Source organism: Pterocles gutturalis, unplaced genomic scaffold (genome assembly GCF_000699245.1).
Source record: "Pterocles gutturalis isolate BGI_N339 unplaced genomic scaffold, ASM69924v1 scaffold8871, whole genome shotgun sequence".
In the NCBI taxonomy this organism is placed as follows: Eukaryota; Metazoa; Chordata; class Aves; order Pterocliformes; family Pteroclidae; genus Pterocles; species Pterocles gutturalis.
In genome coordinates this window covers 41193-56915 of record NW_010097789.1, presented here as the reverse complement: position 1 = coordinate 56915, position 15723 = coordinate 41193, and the positions used below count along the sequence as shown (strand labels likewise).

The 15723-nt window shown below is 37.4% G+C and overlaps 1 protein-coding gene across 1 annotated transcript in view; it reads right to left on the bottom strand.

Annotated features, from left to right (window-relative positions):
• Positions 1–6955: 6955 nt before the first annotated feature.
• JAK2 (Janus kinase 2) overlaps positions 6956–15723 on the bottom strand; it is a 48752-nt gene continuing 39984 nt past the window's right edge. Inside the window, exons 20-23 of the mRNA XM_010086503.1 lie at positions 13525–13697; positions 12184–12301; positions 10272–10385; positions 6956–7178 (exon numbers count right to left, since the gene is read on the bottom strand). Of these exons, the coding sequence (XP_010084805.1) occupies positions 7071–7178; positions 10272–10385; positions 12184–12301; positions 13525–13697 (513 nt within the window). The 3' untranslated portion in view covers positions 6956–7070. The remainder of the gene's footprint in view (positions 7179–10271; positions 10386–12183; positions 12302–13524; positions 13698–15723) is intronic.

Sequence of the window (15723 nt, the reverse complement as noted above, 5' to 3'; positions counted from 1 at the left end):
ATTGAAGAGGGGGCACAGAACAATGGGCTGGCGCAGCCCCGGGCAGGGCACAGCTCAGGCAGGCCGGTCCAGCTGTCCAGCTGCCTGCTTGGTTTCCGTACCCCAAGCCCCCGCCATGGCTCGCCTGAGAGTCCGTTTTCCCGGGAGCCGATGAAGACCTGCAGCGGAGAGAGAAGCAAGATTTTGAGATGAAAGGACCACACGGCACTCCAGTCAGTGAAGGAGAGAGACCGTTTCCATCATTTCCGCTGCAGCGTGGTGCAGACTCGCCCATGAGAAGATGCAGCTGTGGAGGACCCCATGTTGGAACTAGGAGCCCACGCCAGAGCCAGGCAGTTGTCAGGGGACTGTAGCCCCGTTTGGAAAAGGACTCACGCCGGAGAAGTTCTGCAAAAAGGACTCTCCCGTGAGAAAGGGACTCCATGTGGCAGCTGGGAAAGTCTGTGAGGAGGAAGGAGTGCCACTGGGCGGGGGGGAAGGCACAGAACAAAGCCTTTGGGCTTTGGGAAGAAGGGAGGGGTGGGGGAGAAGTGCCTTTCTTGTAAGATGTGTTTTCTCTCTCTCAGTATCCTGCTTCTTGTTGTAAATAGTTAATAAATTCAATTGTTTTCTTGTTCTTCCCAAGTCGTGTCGGTTTCTTGCCCGTGACTACAGTTTTACAGATCCTCTAGGAAGCAGGAGGTAAGAACAGTGACCTGGTTTTATGACTGGGTGATGTCTTTCAGATCTTACTGCTTAGTGCAACATTTTCCAGATTTAGTTTCTCCGGTCCTGTTTCTTTTGACCTGTTCGCATCAGCAGTGTCCAGCTCTGTGAATTGCATGCATGGGGTTTTACCTTTCAGTCTAATCTTGCTTGGCTTTAATATGAGAATTTTTGCTTTCTGTGTTGCTGTTTGCCTTCAAATTCCTATTTTCTAGACTTAATACTGTGTAGTACATCACATGCTTCACACAAGTTAGATGTGCAGTGCAGTCACAAACGGGTTGTATGGCTTTCTGACAGCAGCTCCCTTTTGTGCAAACACAGGCATTAACACAAACAGAATCCATCCTTGCCCTTGTAGCACCAAGCTTGTTACTCATGTGCTACACAGCCCCTTAATACATTTCAGATTAGAAACTCTGGAAAATAAATGTCAACTCAATGTGCATGTGCACTTACCTTCTCCAACCAAAACCATCACCTGTTTTAACTCCAGAATAGCACATATTACCATACGCAGTTTCAAACCTGTTAGGGTGCTCAGCTTTTCTTCGTAGGGTCTCAGACTAAATTGAAAATGGAATAAAGTTGCATTGGCTGAAGAATTCCACTTGAGAAAAATCTTCCTCTACAGAAATAATATAATTCAGAGAAGAGGTAGGTTGCTCAATCATTAAAAATAATTTTAAAATAAATAATGTTTCAGGTAAGACTGTCAGAATGCAAATGTCAAAACTGGATCCTAAAATAACAGCTCCATTACCACACAGACTTTCAGTAGTGACCTTACTTTGTTGCAGAGACCACTATTTGACTTTTTTTTAGTAAGCTTACATGGACATGAGATTCTTTTTTTGTAAGTTTACTAAAAGTTTCACATCTTTATAACACAAAAGGGAAATTGAGGAAACATAAATGATGTGCAGTTGTTTTTACACAAGTTGTGGCACAGGTCCATATGGAAAATTCAACTGAATACACAGAAAAACAGATACACAAAAAATTAGCTATTACAGTAACGCCTCATTACAGTAATGCCTCAGTTTAGTGTGTTATTCTTCCCCATGCCCTGAAAAACAAAACCAAATCAAATACAATACAGTTCATCAGAACTCAATACTTGCTGTGCTGCAGTGTTAATTTAGCTAAAAGTTCTTGCATCCTGTCCACTCCTGGATGTTTCTGCATTGCTCAAAATAATTAGTGACATAAAACTTGAAGCATTTTAAAATTTACCTTGTTCTTCTGCTTTTAGTAGTATTACTTAGCTATAACCTTAATATTTAATGCTTCTGCACTTGCTCCTGGTGATTTGCATTAGGGTGATACCTATTCATTTTTCTGCATTTCTATGGCAGAATCAGCTGTGTCTGTACTCTATAACAGACAAATACCTGAACTAGTATCTGATGCCTTGGTTGCTTTATACAAGTAACACAATTAGTTTCTATTTGTTTTTTCTTTTAAATGCCTTCCTGAAATTATGACACAATATTTTGGGGTAATCTTTGCAAATGATGGACATTCTTATTTCTTTCCTTATTACTATCCACAAAGAATGTTTCACTTAGTCAGACTGCAGTTTGTCAGGTTTCTAAGCCTGAATTTCAGAATTCATTAAAAACACTAAGAAGGTTTATCACGAAGTACAAACAGTACATAACATTCTATTGCATAACATGAAAATGAATTTAAGGCTATATTGTCCCCTACTTTATGACATGGGGACAACATTTTTCATTACATTATTACATATCCTACAGTATTTTCTTCTTCAGACTTTTTCATTTTCCCAGAAATTTGTCCTCTAGAACAATTAAAGATCCCCAGTTATGTCAGTAGGTGTTGGGAGGAACAGCAGGAACACTACACCTATGTTCATTACAGTTTGTGTTAGAAATTCCAGAGAACTGAAGTCTGATAACAGGCAATCTGTTAGCAGTCCCTGTCTTACAGACTTGCTTTTCTGTTAATACTGAGAGTAAAGGGAAGTGCTTCTTCATCCCAAAATAATTAACTTAATGAAAACTTAAACAAACAAGCAAACAAAAAAACAACTAAACCCCCCCCCCAGTCTTATTGTTAGGGAGCACCCAATATACCACCTTGACTTTGGTACACGTAAGTTCCTTCTAAAAGATAAACACTACATATGGCTATTCCGGGAAGGTCACAGTTGCACGCGCTGTATTCTGCCCCTTTGAAAAGACCCAGCCTCTCAGTAGTGATTTAAACACCAGTACCTATTTTAGTTATTATAGAAAAGAAAATCTTGGCAGGCATGTGCCATTCATTGTATGTAGTTATTTTATTTTCACTATCCAAACTCAAAAGAAATGCACAGTTAAGTCTCAGGTATCGATACATTTTTCTAAAAAATATCCCCTTCATGTTCTCTTCAATAAACCATGTGTTCAAATGCTTGCAGTCTAACCATAAGTATCAAGTGTCTTCTTTTTTTCCCACCCCTCCCTAAAGGGACTTTTTCTACTTTAATATAAAGTATTGTAAACCTCTTTATTATTTAAAAAGAAAAATCCAGAAAAAGCTTCTTAGCCAAACACCTTTTCAAAATTGCTGTCTGGCATGGCACAACCTTAAGCAGCTTCTTTTGATATAGTAATTCTAGTATTTTTCACTCAGGTTAGGTCTCTGGGAGTAGTTCAGATTTAAGGCAGACAACACATAGTTTAGAAATATATTAGCACATATTTGTCATGGGATGGCATTTTCATTAGACATCAATTTTTCGTAAATCATCATGCATTTTAGAAAGCTTCTTCAGTGTTGAACATCAGCCTTTTTCTATCAGTCTTGTTCTTCTACGCTTCTATTTTTGTCCTCAGAACTTTATCCTCCAGGTGTTTGTGATCATACATTCCTGAAAAGCTTGCTTTCTTTACACGAGTTACATTTCTTGATACAGTAACATCTTTCCCCATACATTTCAAGGCAGGTGGTCAACATCTCAACTAAACGCAACAACTAAAAACTTAGTTTCTGGAAAAAAATATTTTTTACATAACCTTTTACAGTTAGTTATGTCCATCTGTATTTTTAGTAACAATTATCTCAACTATAGAAGCTTTTAATCAATACTAGGACTTGACAAGAATATGGGTTTCTTCTCCTGAAAATTCATTCGTCCTCTGGCTTATTACATGACTGTTGCAAGTTTGTGAAATATATTTAAAAACTAATTTTGAAGCTTAACATATTTATACTGATAGAACATAAACCAATATTATACTAGACAATAATTGTTTGCAGAGATTCTATAAGATATATTGTGCATTTACAGGAAAATTCTTTCACTTCAAATATAAGTGCAAAGCAGTCTGCAGTAGTTAATATTTTAATTACATTGTAGCAGCAGTCATGTATGCATAAGCCAGCACTTTTCTACCAAAAAAAAAAAATCACAGCATTTTGGGTAGCATAATGATTACACTAAAAGTATGACAAATGCACTGCCAACTGAAGGAAGTTTCTAAAACAAAGAACTGAGCCTGTTAATACAAAGGCTATATAAAAATATGGCATTATACAATGCTACTGAAGATCAGAGAGCTTTCAAAATGCAGTGAGTTTTGTTTTTTGTTTGGATTGTTTGGTTTTTTCTTTAAAGTTTACTACAAGTGGCAGTAGCAAATTCAGCAAAATCACTGCACCTACATCCTCAAGAGCTTTTTGAGAAAACCATTTGGTCTGCTCCAGGACCTAAACATTGATGCTGCAGGTGACCACACATCCCCCAAGAATCCTAAACACTACTTGGTCCTATTCACCAGCTAAGAATACTCATCCCGATGATCAAGCCCTTTGCACAAACGGACTTGTTACAAAAGCCTTCATGTTCCTGACAAACAGCACAAAATTATACTGCAGTGTAAAGATACGGCTTTCTCTAAAATTCATAAAGTATCAAAGTAAAAAAGAAATTCCACAAGACACTTACAAATTATCCTTGAGTTCAACACTGTATTTACGCAATCAAATAGACTATGTAAGCAGTCATACTGTAATAGAACAGGAAAAAGACTTTTTATTCACTTGAAAAAATATCAGACTGGAAGATTTCTTCATTGCATTACACAAACTTCCCTGAGATTTTTACATATATTATGTTTAGTCTACTGTATATTGGAAACCAGTTAGCTATTGAGTGTCATACACTGCAAATTTTACATAATTCCTGCATATGTTATCCAGCTAAAATGCTGTTGCAATGCTTTAAAGCTTTATCTTCTTTTGTTACAAAAAACACATACACACAACTGAGACTACAAATGCAAAGACTTTTTTTTGCACAAAATTTTACATCTTCAAAGCAATGTATAGAAACGGAGAAAACATGTTAAGCTGAAGAAAGCACTTAATTTTTTTGCAGCTTAAAAACTGATTGTGAAATTAGTTTCAGAAATTATCTGCGTAAGTGCTTGGTGGCAAGAAAACCAACAGAAATATTATTAAATGCATGGTCACAAAGAGGGCTGATGCTGTCCTACCTATTTAGCAATCTCCCGTACTATAAAATCTGACTTTTGTATAAGTGATCACGGGAGAGAAACATCATAGTGGTAAAAAACATTGCTATACTGGCACTGTGTTACATTAAGTAAGGATTTTTGATTTTTTTAGTTATTATTTTTTACAGTTGAGGTACTTAAACTTCTGATAAAACAGATGTAGTTAACCACAAATCCTAAGGGGGCCCCACAGGGAAAGTAACCCCTCTGTTTCACTGACTCACTGCCACAAATTTTAAAAATGAACACTTCATTTTAAATACAAATCTGGATGTCAGGTCAGTTTGCTAAGTTGTATATCCCCTTAATTGAACTTCTCTCAGCAAAAGTCCAAGAACAAGCAATTGTTTGCAAACCATAATGCTTACGAATAAGTAAAACACACAAACAAAACATTATTCTAACTAAAAATAAACAAAACTTGCAACTTTACTGTATTGACATATGAGATTATCCCCAAGTTTTATGCCCGGAGGCAAAATGAAAGAGTTGTTTAATCCATAAATTTTTGTTAGACTTATTTCAAAAGACAAATTATGCAGCATAAGTAATCTGCTCAGGTAGCTTTGATCTTCCAGTTCTCAGTAACTGGGGTCACGTCCTTGCCTCCTGCTGAGTGTGGAGCAATTGCACTTTTAATTCCTCCTTCCGAATAGTCTTATGTTGGGTATTACCACAGAAACAAATACAAGGTAATACAGGCCACTCCCTTACCAAATAGCCTTGATGTGGTTGTGACTGGCCGGATCAGATACTGGGCCATAAGCATTTTTTTTTTGTGTACTGGAAGGAAGGTGTAAGATGATCATCTCAATAGTAAAGTAAGGAACTGTGAAATGGAGGGCATTTTCTAGATTTTTAATTTTAAAAGTTCCCAATTTATAGAAACACTTATGACTGCATGAAAATTACAAAGACTGAAAGAATAAAAGAGCAGCATTTAAAAGCAGTATGTTTAGCTTTTTCATATTCAGAAACAAACTGAAGACACTGCCTTGTGTAAAACGGCTTCATTTCTACTTGTTATCACTCTATCTTCAATTATATAAAGGGAGTCTAATACTTACTCAACAGAGGAAAATAAGAGTAAGAAAAACTGGGTAACATGTTTGGTTTTTCATTTTAAATCAAAATTTTCACATGGATGTGTAGGTTTTCTGGCTCTCCAAATTAAAAACAATTTGCTCCCTTTCCCTCAAAATACTTATAATACATCACACAGCCTATTGTATCTCTTTGCATATATGGCTGGCTGATAACTGATTCAGACAGGCACATTAAAAGTTTCTGGGTTACAGAACCTCTTCTATTTTGTCATACAGATAAGCCATTTCTGCACCAACAATGAAAAAATTATAAAACTGTATTAACAAACACAAGCCCTTGTGCAACACACAAAACAGGGTGCCAAGTCACTACATACTCAGTGTGAAAAAGACTTCTAGAAGTCTTTTCTGTGCATCTCCATTTCAACAAGGAAATACACTGTCTTTTCATGTCTTAATCTCACCACTTTTAAAGTCACATCTTTTTTGCATTGCCAAGTAAGGCAAATAATGGTGTTGTAGATTGACCATATATTAGATTATTTTATTTAGAAAAATAATTTCTCTCCCTATTGAGAATTTCAATACATTCTCATAGTAACAAATACATCCTGATAAAGAAAACCAGCAGGATTCCTCAGTATGCAGATTGAGATAGGATATTTGCCACACAGATTTTACTTCCAGCAAAGTTAAAATGCACATGTGTACATAATGTCAATTATATACAGCAGACCAAATATGTTTTGTTCTGCATTCCAACACATCCTCTGAAGGAGGGACAGTGTTCTCACCCACACATGTTATCCCTTATATGATCCACTCGCTGAGCAAGATCCTTAAAGGTGGGGCGCTGGGTAACATTATTGTTCCAGCATTCTTTCATGATAGCATAAATCTGGAAAAGAAACAAAGAAAAACTGTAGTAGGTAAACAGATGCTACAAATAGTTAACAGTTACCTTGAACTGGTCCAAAGCATATCCAACTAAACTTTGTGCTTCCAAGCAACAGTGGCACAAGAGCATGCCTAAATTCTAATCAGTTTATCTACTTAATCCCAATAACAGCAAGAAGTGAGGACAGCTAGCTCTGCAAAAACACTTATTAAAAAGACTTTTTTTCCAAGTCAGTGTGGAAATTCTCTCACCTAGTTTAAAACTTTTAAGAGACATTATTTTGCTAAGTTTCTATCTTCTAGCTTGCTCTTATTTTTTGGAAAGCTCAAATATGTTTAAAATTATGAATGCTTTACAGGTCTGAGCAAAAATCAGGCTTACAAAGATAGCAATTCTAAATCAAGTTTCCCCTGCAATGTTAGCTTACACTTCTCTACATTTGTATATTAAGTTCTTAATTATTCTTCATATATAATCAGAAATAAGCCAGAAAAGTTACTCTGCAAACTGAACCCACTTGTAGTAGAGGTAGATTTAAATGATTTTTTTTCTTGACAAGCTCTTCACCTGCACTCTTCTCACTAATTTAACCCAGATCATTATTACCAACTTCTCACACTTCCAACATTTTTTTACATGTTGCTTAAGAACAATCTGCACAGCTCCCAGGAAAAAAAGTAGCATCAGTTCCTTATTTTTCAGCAAATCTGAAACTCCTGCATTGACCAAGCTGCTTTAGACCCACGTCTCAAGCAGCTTGTAAGCTACAGACATCTGGAAGATTTAATATCTGTGATAACTGGCCTTTCAGGATCAAAATGGGAAGAGCACAGTTTCTGACAAGAGAGACATTTCCATCTTGGTTTGATATCTGAAGAAATGTCAGACATTGAAACCTTTAATGAAACTGTATCCAAACTACTGCAAAACAGATTATGTATTATCTTATACATATGACATTCAGGTTATCTACAAAAAGCCAAACCTTTGGAATTCAACAATTGCTGTACTCATACATATAACCGAAGAAAGGTTACTTCAGAGATTTCTCTTTTGATTCTTATAGACTATTTCTTCTCCTGTGGCTTCCCTGCCCTATCTGAACCATTCTTTCTCTTCTCTGCTAGACAACTTGACTCTATTCTCTCCACTGTCTCCAGTTTTGAATGCATTATCCCTCAACTTGCTGCCAAGTGTGCTTGATTTTAAAGGAATGTAGCAATCAATCTCCCATGAAAGTTACACATGTTAAAAAGCATAATAATTTGTTGTGGTTTTGTGTGGTGGTTTTTTTGGTAGTGGGGGAGAGGCTACAGACATGGCTCTTACGAGAAGCTGCTGGAAGTTTCCCCAGCTCCAAATCAGACCCGCCTCTGGCCAAGGCCAAGCCAACCAGCACCTCTGCGAATGACAGGTTTAAGAGGGGGCACAGCACATGAGTCGGGGTGCAGCCCTGGGCAGGGGCTGGCCTGGCTGGTCCATCCAGATGCCTGCCACCTGCCCAGCCTTGGATGCAGCCCGTCCAGCTGCCTCAGAGCCATGATCCAGCACAGTCCCTGCTCAAGAGCTGGGAGTTTCTCAGGAGCCAGAGAAAGAACCTGAGGTGGAAAGAGGAGCGGGATGAAAGAGAGACAACTACACAGACATGAAGGTCAGTGAAGAGAAAGGAGAGGGAGAAGGTGCTGGAGCAGAAGTTCCCCTGCAGCCCATGGAGAAGACCATGTGATGCATGCTGTCCCCACGCAGCCCATGGAGAGCAGATCTTGCCCACAGCTCATGGTGATTTAATGGTGGAGCAGATCCCACCCTGTAGCCTGTGGAGGACCCCATGCTGGAAGAGGTGGCTGAGCCCAAAGGAGGCTGTGACTCCGTGGAAGGGACCCACACCAGAGCAGTTAGTGGAAAAATTGGGAACAAAGCTTCTGGGCCTGGGAAGAAGGGAGGGGTGGGGGAGAGGTGCCTTTTTAAGATGTAGCTCTCTTTCTCATTATCTTATTCTGGTTTTGATGGTTAACAAATTAAATTGTTTTTGTGTCTTCCCCAAGTCGAGTCTGTTTCTTGCCTGTGGCCATAAGTGATGAATGACCCCTCCCTGTCCTTGCCTCAAAAAACTCAAGGTTTTTACCATTGTTCTTCCAATTCTCTTCCCCATCCCACTGGAGGGGAGGAAAGAGCAAGAGGCTGCATGGTGCTTAGTTGCCGGCTGGCCTTAAAACCACAACACTATTTAGCTTACATTCTTTCTCTACTGATTCACCTACCCAGCCCTACCAGTTTGACACAAGCTGAAGTGCACTGTGCTCTGAAGAACAGAGAATTGCAAGACTTACAAGCAGTATGAAAGTATTTTTAAAAACAGCTGGAATATTAGCAAAAACAAAAGAACGCAATTAATTTGTCTGCTCTGAGGATAGCTTTACATACATGTACACTTCAGCATCTATGAAGAACATGAATAGAAAGCTGAAGGCCCTGAACATACAAAATCTGATTCATATACTTAACTGTGCCTACTGTGTGCAGTAACTCTTGGCTGAAAATGCTTGATAGTAAATAATATACCTGAAAAACATGGGCACTCCTATGCTTGAGGAGGGAAGAGTAAAAGAAGGAAAATAATTAAGATAAGGAGTCCTTTAAATCTTGGAATTAAATGTGAAAAACATTATGCAGATCTTAAGATACTTCTGCTAAATGTTACAGACTTCAAAAGAATCCACAGTTCACAGCTTTGAAGAAGAATTTTTATGTGGGACTTCCATGGAACAAGTTCTACATACTAATCTCATTGCCTTAATAAATTTATATTTTTGAAAGAGAAGCTTGAGTGCTCCAGTACAGCAGTCAGTCATAAATAGTCCCAACTCCATAAATTTAGAAAGACTACATTCTAGGCTCCTGAGGGATTGCAACGTAAAGAATCAGGAACGTGATTGTACTCATCATGCAACTGATAAAGTAACAGCACAGCCTTTCCGCTTGCTTAAATACTTGAGTACTCCAAGCAGAACAAAACACAAGGTTTATATTTACCAGGTATTCAACCTGACTGAGCACCTTTCAGACTATAGTAACATTCATATAATACTTCACCTCATCAGGGCATCCATCTGGTCTCGGTAGTCGTCCATTATTCTTCAAAAGCTCTATCAAATGAAATACAATCATCTGCCCTTGTTTATCATTGCCAATCATGCGCATGAATTCCTGAAAGAGAAGGCTGACTGTCATTAACAATTTTTAAAGGAGTAAAAGGATGCTGCAAGATTCTTACCATGTGAAAATTCTTTATAAGAAGAATAAGTAATAGTAAGTAGAAGAGGATATAAAGATGATAAAATTATAAATTACAATATATGTAATTATATGAATAATTAAATTTTTGTGTGTGTGCATAAAAATAAGATGATACATGCGCAATTCAAAGCAATAAGTGAAAAATCCTCTTTAAAATGTTGATCATTATCTGATGACTAACTAGTTTTAAAAGCATAAACCTCACAGCTAATTCTAAATAGCTTCCTGGGACATTAAAACAACATCTTGATGCTTTGAAAAACCCCAGTCAAACAGAAAACAGATAATACCATACTGATGTATATAAAAAAAAAAATAAAATTAACAGTATTTATCTGTAACTACATGCCAGAAACAGTAGCACAATTAAAGCCAGCAAAAATAGCTGAGATAAATCTTCCTATACAAAAAATCAACATTGCCCAAAAAGCAGATTAAAATCTCACTCAGACTGCCAGCTATTAGAAGTAAATGAGGAAGTACTATTAACCGAAAATAATTTCTAAGCACAACAAAGGAATTATTTTTCATCCAATGCTATGTAAATTTCTTTAATGAACCTTGACATGAAAGTGTGAAACAACTGTTGGTAGAATGTGTAAACGGCCAAAGCTGGGGAAACAATGTACACTTATAAAGACTATGACAGTTAAACAGATAGCTTTGGCAAACTGGTAAAATTAATTTTTCTTGAGACATACCAGTAGGATAACCAACCTGATGAAGTGGTGAATGTATATGTAGAGTTGATTTATTCAAAGTATATTCCACCTGAGCCCATGACTGACTTTACCAGTTTCCATTTCATAATCCTTCTGAAGAACTCCAGGTGTTTGCAATGTTTATGTTATTATGCAGGAAGAGCTGTCCCTGCCTTGACAGGTCTTCCTTGATAGTAATTCAATACAATGACTAAACTAAGAGGTCCACTGACATGCAGAGATATTTCAAGTGCTTTTTAGCCTATCATCATTCTTCAGCTTTCAAAGCTACATTTGCCAGGACTGAGACACTGGCCAACGGTGAGGGCAGCTCCACTAAACATGAAAGAATCAGTTCTCCTCTGTTATGCTTGCAGAGGACTACTAAGCAGAAGTAAGATTGTGAATCTCATTTCTAATTGGAGAAGTTATTCAGTGTACAAGTAGTACTTCCCTCTGTCCACTGTAAATTTGCCTTTTAAGGTGCCTGTCAACAGCCTGCAAAAAGCCACTCCCTTTCTTGAACTTCAATAACTTACTAACTTGGGTCCTGGTAACATAACAAAATAACTTTAAATTACCTTATTTAAATCAACTTAATGTTTACATATTTGTTTGGCTCAGCATTAGATTTGGAATAGCATTAAAAATACATGTCATGTTGCAATGGAACAGTTGCCTCTGGGATTACGCTCCACAAAGGACGAGAAAGAACTATCTATAATGAGAGATTTTACAATCTTTTTCAAAGAGTTAGGAGTTACAGGATGGATAAGATCTGCACAGACTATCAGGAAATTTTCAGATCTCCTTTCCTTCTTATGGCTTGATACTAACACTTTTTAGCATGTTGCTGCTTCTGATTGGATGCTGCCTCATAAACACTAAGGTATCTCCATAAAATCATCAGTAAATATCAACTTATTTTAGCTATAGGAACAATCTATACATTTTTGAAAATTTAAATAAACAAAAAAACCTTTGAGAAGCACTAACTATGTACTTACAGCTGGTGGGCTTTTGCTTTTGTCAATGTATGTGAAGAGTTCATATAAGACCACACCAAAACTCCACACATCTGAGGCTACAGAAAACTTGCTTTCTGTCAGAGACTCTGGAGCATACCTGCAACACATGGTAAAAGGAATATTTTTCTGTGTAACATGTGTCTTTTTGGTTTTGAAGACATTTCTTCTAATAAGACTGATTTATATTCATTAATAAATGTTCTTTGTTCATAGGCATTAGCACATTCTCATTTCCTCCCATTTTACTAATAACTATTCATTTAATAACAGTTTATTGATACTGAAAACAAAAATCACCTTAAAGAAACACAGTTAGTGATAACTATATCCAAGTTTGGGTTTTCCCCCAAAAAAGTTGTGGATATTTTTCTTATCTGTAGTGCAAGTTAACAGAATTTCGATGTGATAAAGCCTGGAAAGAAAGACAATCATAGCCAGTAAGTATCCTTTCATCAGTGAGCCTTGAACTGTGTCCCAAGTACTTCTGGGCTTGAATTTTACAACTCCCAATAATATCTACTAAGATGCCGTTTTGTATTATTTACCCTTTAGATATGACATTTTTACAGTGCCTAACACAGACTAAAATAGAGACTAAAATCATGTGTACAGAATGGCATTTTCTTTTGCTATCAGGACATAAAATGGTTTTTATCACACTTCTCTGCCAGAATATTTTCTAAGGTATTTCTAGGTCTTTATAGGACAAAATGGAAGCAGGGATTTTGCATTCCTAATACAGTCTACCAATTTCCATTTCATAATCCTTCAGACTCCCACAGTCTCCTGCTACACAGACTGTTCTTTTCCTTTCCAAGCTAAGGGCAGCTTGTTGGACCATTAAAGTATTTTGGAGTAACTTAGATCCAAATATTCAACCAGCACTTTATCATTGCTAACTACAGTCTGTGGGCTTTAACTCCACTTGGTCAACAGAGGGTTTATTCAACAGATCTCAGCTAGAAGATATGAATGACCACTGTTTAGGGAACCAAGAGGTCCAAAACTTTTAAAGCGTCCTGGAGAACAGGCCTTTTCAGATATCTTTCATTTTGACTGTTTTTCCTGTTGCATGCTATTTTAAAAAATACTTCAGTCAAATTCAGGTCTTTTTTTTTGTTTTATTTTTGTTTTTTTAGAAGATACATTGAAAAGTCCTACATGTTGTTCGCAAAGTCAAACATCATGCACATGACTTTCACAATCCTGCGCAACTTACTTGGAGTTTGCACTGAAAAATTCCACAATATGCAAAACAATTGGCTGAAACTGCAAAAACTGAAAAAATGCTGTGATTTCATACACCAAAAGATGACTTACCAAAATATAGGGCTTTCCCCAGGTTCTTTTACTTTGTAGTATTCTTTGTCTTGTGGCAAGACTTTTGTCAATCCAAAATCTCCAATTTTAACTCTGTTCTCATTCTCCACTAAGATATTCCTTGTTGCTAAATCCCGGTGAACATATCTTTTTGTACCCAGATACTCCATGCCCTAGGCATAAAGTTCACAAATAAAATAGGAAGAGAGTTACTTTTACCATTCAGTAGCTGCACTTACCCTAAAGAGATTAATTAACCTCAAAGTTAGAACTAAACACAGATTGTTACCAAAATTGGTGTGCTTGAACATTTGTCTTCTCTGTGGAGTCACTTTTTCCAAGTACAGGGATTTCCCTTAAGTGAAGGGACTGAGTACCTGTCAGAGCCAAGTGTTTTTGATTATGTAGCTGGATAGCTGTTACAGCTCCCTTCTGTGGCCAATACAGTTTGCCAGTGAAAGACAGAAGAAAAACAAAATTTGGGCTAAGCTACACAGTCCAGGGCAGATAAGAAGACAATCTGATTTAGCCATTTCATTTAATCTTTTTCCTTCACTTTGTATATCTGCTTTACTGATTGCTTAACAAAAGTTTATGATTCCTTGAATTGGACAACTATTCTCTGTTTTCCCACCTCTGTGTCTTGTTTCTCTTCTGTATGGACCATTATTCACCAACACAGGTCTGCTTATTGTTCTGTTTCCATGGGTTGCTGTAACAAAACATTGCTTTGAAGCCACGCTGATTTTTGCGCCTGCCAATCCCTTCATACCAATGCAGGTAATTCTTTTTGGTAACAATGAAATGTGAAAGCAGCCAGGGTGTGCAGTGGCATTACTAAAAAGGAAGGTCTTGCTTACACAGCAATAAATGGTGGCCAGAAGTTTAAACTGCACAATGTCAAGAGACCCCACTCATACATGAAAGGAAACACAAAGCAAGCTAGCGGTTTCAGGATTTCATAAGAAAGCATCTCACTCCTTCAACACAACTGAAAAGGAAAAAGTTATGCTAAGAGGATCATCAAACTCAAAAGTTTTGAACATCAACATTATACTACTAATGCCAAAAGATCTTTTTCTCTCTTTTAAATTTTTTTTTAAGTGAGAAACCTCAGATTTGACTCAGTCCTCTCAGACTCCTGTTACCTCCTGGCACCACCAGGTGGCATCGCTGTTTGAAAATGCCCTGTCCTGGCAGCAACATCAGTATAGTTATCAGCCTTGTCCTCCACACAAATCTAAAACCTAGCCTCACACTACCTACTATGAAGAAAGTTACATCCATCCCAGCCAAAACCAGGACACCTGCTTACCCACTGCTATCCTGAAAAATACCAAACCTAGCTTTTTCAAAGTGAGACTCCCGGGCTCCTGATACAACCAGTCTATGTAAATGCTATAACTTCTTATTACCACTACATACTGTACTGAAAACAGTCCTAAATAAACAGCCTGTTGATAGTAGTTTTTCTGTTAGCCTAGAAAATACCTATTCTGAGAGACATATTTAACTGAATGCAAATTCTGAGTGGAAATCGTAATCCTGTGACACTATTCAACAATGGAGTTGAGTTTAATTATGTGGTTTCAAATGTTTCTATCATTAAACTTGGGCTCTCCAGCAAGGACACCTGAAGCACTTTAAGCATTAAGAGATGGAAAAATAAATTCATTCTTAGCCTCTTCTCCTATCAGCCAGCATTAACAAAATGCAGGGCCAGAAGAAAGAATATCCCCAAAATCATATGCATGGAGAAGTTCACTTTGTTATTTGCCATTCTATTGTCAGGATTCTTTAAAGTTGAATATGGAGTCCTATTGCTTGCCACCAGACAAGTTGTACTAATGGTGCAAGCTGCACCAGATGACAGCTGCACTAATTTCTGTCTACATAAACATCACCACTCGCAAATGCCATCTCTGAAAATGTTGCTTTTCACTGTATGAGATACGCATAAAAAATATCACCTTTAAGTCAGGAACCCTTTCCCAGTATAGCAGCAAGGAACCAAAACACAGCAAGCAAGGAAACACACTCATCTTAACCCTCAGGTATGGGAACGCATTAATTTCTCTCATATATTTCAGAGAAGAGCAGAAAGGCAGAGGGAGAAAAATTTTTGATTAAAAGACTCAACAGTCACAGAAATGCAGAGCAGAAAGAAGAGATGTGCATGCTGAAAGAGCAGATAGTGCA